The sequence below is a fragment of the Capsicum annuum genome, chromosome 6 (assembly GCF_002878395.1).
Source record: "Capsicum annuum cultivar UCD-10X-F1 chromosome 6, UCD10Xv1.1, whole genome shotgun sequence".
Lineage (NCBI taxonomy): Eukaryota > Viridiplantae > Streptophyta > Magnoliopsida > Solanales > Solanaceae > Capsicum > Capsicum annuum.
In genome coordinates this window covers 52,022,114-52,027,960 of record NC_061116.1, presented here as the reverse complement: position 1 = coordinate 52,027,960, position 5,847 = coordinate 52,022,114, and the positions used below count along the sequence as shown (strand labels likewise).

The 5,847-nt window shown below is 37.3% G+C and overlaps 1 protein-coding gene across 1 annotated transcript in view; it reads right to left on the bottom strand.

The window, feature by feature from the left end:
* The window catches only part of LOC124899486 (chaperonin 60 subunit beta 4, chloroplastic-like), a 5,292-nt gene extending 4,460 nt beyond the window's left edge, over window positions 1-832 (bottom strand). The window contains exons 1-2 of the mRNA XM_047414379.1: window positions 724-832; window positions 344-513 (exon numbers count right to left, since the gene is read on the bottom strand). Coding sequence (XP_047270335.1) covers window positions 344-513; window positions 724-832 — 279 coding nt within the window. The remainder of the gene's footprint in view (window positions 1-343; window positions 514-723) is intronic.
* Between the last annotated feature and the right edge of the window lie 5,015 nt (window positions 833-5,847).

The following is a 5,847-nucleotide window of genomic DNA, read 5'->3' as shown; positions in this document are numbered from 1 at the left end:
TGCCGTCCTGAAGATTTCATTAAACAATCCAGTCAACCACCTTACACCAGCCTCTCCAACGAACTTCCAAAACTCCACCGGTATCTCATCCGGCCCCGTCGCCCTACCCCTTCGCATCTTGCGGACAGCTTGTCTAACCTCTTCTACCTTAAAACGTCTACAATAGCTAAAATCCCAACACTCCTCTGAGTGCTCCAGTTCCCCTAACACAATAGCTTAGGCCTTTAGCATATCAAGTTGCATATTTGACGAGGTATTTATGTCTGTTGGTTAGCGTTGACACTACGTCTAATTCCGTCCTTGAAACTTGTGAATATATCAAATGTAACCATAGATGACACACCTCAACAAGATTTTGTATCTGAGTAACCCTCTTTGAAACAGTCATTCGAGTACTTCCATCAATAACTATCAGTGTAGAGTCCTTAGTAATGACCACCTTTGAAGTACTGCCCAACAAGTCCTTGAGGGCATTTTCAAGAGTCAATCCCATGTCATCTCTGATCACAGTTCCTGCAGAGACATGATGAGTTAAATATGTGGATAGTAAAAAACAATGTAAAATTCATAAATAAGCAATGATAAGCTTAAGAAAAAGTTTCTTGATAATCCATACCATCTCTTTGAAAAACCATTACAGCGACAATAATGAGAGACTAAAAGAAATGAGGTAGCAGATATAAGAAACTAACAATTTCTGTTTTACTGTGCGTATACCACTACCTCCAGTCAAGATAGAGATGTCATCTAAGCAATGACTCTTGCGCTCCTCGAAAGATGGAGCTTTTATTGCAGCTACCTTTAGGACACCCCTGAGTTTCTTCCTAATCATGGGTGCCAGAGTGTCCTATTCAATGCTCTCTGCGATTATCAAAACCAGGTACTTCTCCTTTACTGCATTGACCAAAATTTTTACCAACTCCTTCGGGTTTGAAATTTTTTTATCAACCAAAAGCAACTGCAACATAAAACATTTATGCCCTATAAGTAACTGATATACAACAGGCACTAGTGCTTAACAGAAGAAGTTGCTACCTTACAATCGTGAAGCTCGGCAATCCTCTTTCGTCAATCAGTTACAAAATAAGGCGACAAATATCTACGATCGAACTGCATTCCTTCGACAACTTCTAGATTGGTTTCCAATGGTATAGTCACTGCCAGCACTAACAGCAGCAACATCTTCCAGTTCGTGATCCTCAACCTGCAAGTTTTGATGAATGTCAATAGACATGTTGATGATAGTACAACCTCATATATCTTGGATAAGAAGGCTTTTTAAAGCATATTCTTGACCAAACACTTGTGTCTCTGTGTGACTTCGACTAAAGAAAAAAGGGAAATTAATTTGTCCATATCAACTGAAACCCTCAATATAAAATAACAAAAACCAAAATATCCAGAAGGGAGAAATCAAAAAGGTCTGCTACTCTTATTGTCACTCAACAAACCACTATTCATATTCCTTCATAGGGATATACCATGTGTACTTGTCCTTTGACATAATACAATGATGACTGATCCAACCAATTTTAAGTTGAAACACAATGAAAGTTTGTATGAGTCCACCACAGTACTGAGAACCTGGTTCTCTACAAGTTTCTATTGCTAGAAGAAAAATTAAAGAAGAAAAGATATTTATATGAAAACCTCCTTAAGTTGTAAAACCATGACCTTCCCCGTTAGGATTTTAAAATCTTCACTAACAAACACTGAACAACGTCCAAAATACAACCTCTTGTAACATCTTGAAAATGTGTTTGATAAAGAAAACAAAACACGATGCTTTCCATGTAATAACCATCCAAACAATGTTGTAAAAGAAAAGACATAATGGACGCCCGAAATTTCTTCCCATTTATTTGTCCAATCTCTCTGTCAAAACCTTAGTAACTATTTTTTTCGCATTTATAAATTGTATGAACTTGGTTATATGGTACTTGAAACTTATATATGAAGGTAGTGGATATACTTGAGAATCAGGATTTAGTTCAAATGCACTCAAATAAACAGGGATAACTCAACCATAAACAAGAGAGTATAGTCAAAATTAATGTGACAACCCAGAACACAATCTATGCAATTAAAAACTCTATATGAACACCCTTTAGGACGTGAAATATAGAACAATAACACATGTAAATTATAACACACAAACATCACAAAGCCAAAAAAACAAATGCACATATCAACTACTACACAATTCCTAAGGGTATAGTGGTATACAAGCTTAAGATTTGCTAGACTCTAAAGCACAGCCCATCAAAGACAAGATTTAACCAAATTCCTAGCAATAGGATTCACATTTTTAAAAGCCGTAACACAAGCAATCAACACCCCAAACAAAGCCATACACAACACTAACTCAAGTTTAGTAGCTCCAGCTTTAAACACAACAGAAAAAATATGTGAATTTTTTGCCTAAGATAGGCAGATTGAACTTGATGTGATGAAAAACAGACCTTGTTTCTGCAATCTACACCAAAATCAGTCAAAAATTAAGCTTAAGATCCACATGCAAGATGAAAGAATCAAACTTAGAGTTCACTTACAAGATGAAATCAGTAGAAACCCATTTGGGGAAATGGGTTTTGTTTGTAAATAAAAAGATTGAATACTATCATGTAACAATTTATGATTCCAGCTCCCCATCTCCAAGGAATGAGCAATAAAAAAGGGATATTAGATGTTCGATAACAATGTATCTCTAGAATATGAATATTGATTTTAATTTGATGGTAACCATAAATTGTTACAGAGTTGATTTGGTTTTGAGGGGAAAATCAGCAGCTGAAAACCGGAGAGATGCATTTTGGGGAAAACATGAGAGAGGTGAGTTTGGAGGGGGGGAGTGGGGAAAACCCATTTGGCGTGTTTGCCCAATAAAAAAACAGGGAATATGAAATTGAGTTGGTGGTATATTTTTTGAGGGATAGCGGGGTTAAAACCCTCACAAATTTATAAATTTTAGCGGAAGGTTTTTAATCCCCGCAATTCGTATAATTTTACGGAGGTTTAAATAACCCCGAAAAAAAACCCCGTAATTAAACCCATTTTTTGTAGTGCCTTTTTGACCAATCAATCCACCAAGGTTATCAATTAACTAATTACATGACCAACAAGGCCTTTACAGAGTCATTTACCAATCATTCTTACTCATTAATCCATTTTCTTAGTTCAAAACACTATTAACATGTGACTTGTTATTTCTCTTTGATATTTTCACAAACACCTTGAGGGAATACCTTTACCTTGACCAAAATCAAAGTAAAAATCAACAAGGTTAGAGTTATTCATGACCCATTTGTTAAACCTCAATTAACAAGCACCCGTATGTGCAAACCATCACCAAATCACGTATAAACACAAGTTCAAACAAGAGTAAACAATACTCATCACTGGGCATCAAAACCCTCAACATTTGGTTTCAAAACCCACCATTCAAGAATCAAAACAAGGTTTAAAATATATTATATTTGAGAAATAACAATGAGGGAAGAGTTACATGCCTTATACAAGATGATTCATAGAATGAACTTGACCCCTTTAGCCTATAGTTGAATACCTATTGAAACCCTAGCCTCCAATCTTATTGAAGAAGTTTAAAGAGTGTTTTGGAATGTTTTGATCTTGTCCAAGTAAAGAATGAAGGGCCAAACAATGTTATAAGTCATGGGTCAAAAAGGTTTAGGAGTGGGAAAAGTCTAAAATATCCTCAGATTAAAAGCTGAAAATTGGGTCAAGGAGGATACAACTCACCTTACTCAATCGTACCCTAAGGTTCGAGTTGTACGCTTAATCGTACCCTTGGCCTCACATGGACCCCAAAACTGTCCAACATACGAATACATATGCTTAACTCATACCATAAGGTACGAGAAGTACCCTACAACTCGTACCCAAGGCAGAATACTCTAGATCAAACTTAAGAAATCATGCAACTTGCCATCTTACGACTCGTACCTTAACATATGACAAGGGAGAAGCCAAACCGTACCTTGGACAGAATGTTATCAATCTAAACTGATCATCATACGAGAGGGTGGGTACTAGCCATACCCTAGCATGCGAGAGGTATGCTTAATCGTACCCTACACAGAATCTCAAATGTAGGAAAATCTCTAAGGGTTCATAGACAAGGTATTTCAATTCTCCCCCACTAGGATAATTCATCCTCAAATGATGGGTACGGCAAGCACAAGCACGAGTTAACACATCATTACATATAAAATCAACCTTTAGTCATGTTAGAAAGTAAGGATATACAATAAGGATAAGACACATGCCTTGATTATTATCAATCAACCATTCACTCAATTGACTTTGGGACTCCAACCCATTGTCTATTAAAACATTTGCTCAATTCAAAGTTTAAGGACTTGAACCCATTGCTTATCAAAGACACAAATCAATTCAAGAATATTAACACATACCTTAAGCACGAGTCTCTAGAATGGGGAACAAATATGGATACTTGGAATTCATGTCCTTTTCCGCCTCCCAAGAGACTTCCTCAGACTTTTGGTTTCTCCATAGAACCTTTACCAAAGCAACCTCTTTCGTTCACAACCGACAAACTTATCGATCCAAGATTCTCACCGGGACCTCCTCATAGAATAACGAGTCCAAAACACCAACATCCTCCAAGGGCACAACTAATGAAGGATCACCCATACATTTCCGCAACATGAACACATGGAGTACCGTATGGATGGAGCTCAAACTAGAGGGAAACTTCAACTCATAAGAAACATTACCAGCCCTCTTCAAAATCAAATAAGGACTAATATACTGGGGACTAAGCTTTCACTTCTTACTAAATCATATCACTCCCTTCATGGGGTGATACCTTCAAGAATACCCAATCGCCAACATTAAACTCCAAATCCTTATGACTCATATTTGCATAAGACTATTGGCAACTTTGAGCGACTTTCAACATATCACGAATCACCTTCACCTTCTTCAAGGCTTGGTGAACCAAATTAGGGCCAAAAAACTTACCCTCACGAACCTCATACCACCCAATAGGAGAACGATGACTCCTACCATACAATACCTCAAAAGGAGCCATACCAATGCTTGAGTGGTAACTATTGTTATAGGCGAATTCGATCAAAGGAAAATAGTCATACCAAACTACCACCATAATCAATCACATAAGCATGCAACATATCTTTCAATGTTTGAACGGTCCTCTTCCCTTGTCCATTTATTTGCGGGTGGAAAATGGCACTAAGGCACACCTTAGTTCCCAAACCTTTTTGAAATGACTTCCAAAAGTAAGATGAGAACGGAGTACCATGATCTGAAATAATAGAAATCGTAGCACAATATAACTTCATAATCTCTGCAAGATACACCTTATCATAATGTTCCATTGAAAAACTAGTCCTTACTGATAAAAAGTGAGTGGAGTTGGTCATTCTATTCACAATGACCCAAATAGAATCACATTAATATTGAGACCTAGGAAGGCCAGTGACAAAATCCATATTGATGACCTCCCACTTCTATTCGGGCAACTCAATCTCCTATAGTAACCAGCTAGACCTAAGAAGCTTCAAATATTGGTTTGAGTCGCAGGTCTAGGCCACTTCTTAACCGCCGCAACCTTTTGTGGATCCATCATGATCCCCTCACTAGAGATAACATAACCAAGAAATGTCACAACCTTCAACCAAAATTCAGACTTAGAGAACTTGTCATACAAATAATAATCCTTCAAGTTTTGCAGCACAACATGAAGGTGATCGACATAATTTGCCTTTGCAGTACAACACGAAGGTGATCGACATAGTCCACCTTAATCCTACAATAGACCAAGATGTCATCAATGAAAACAAT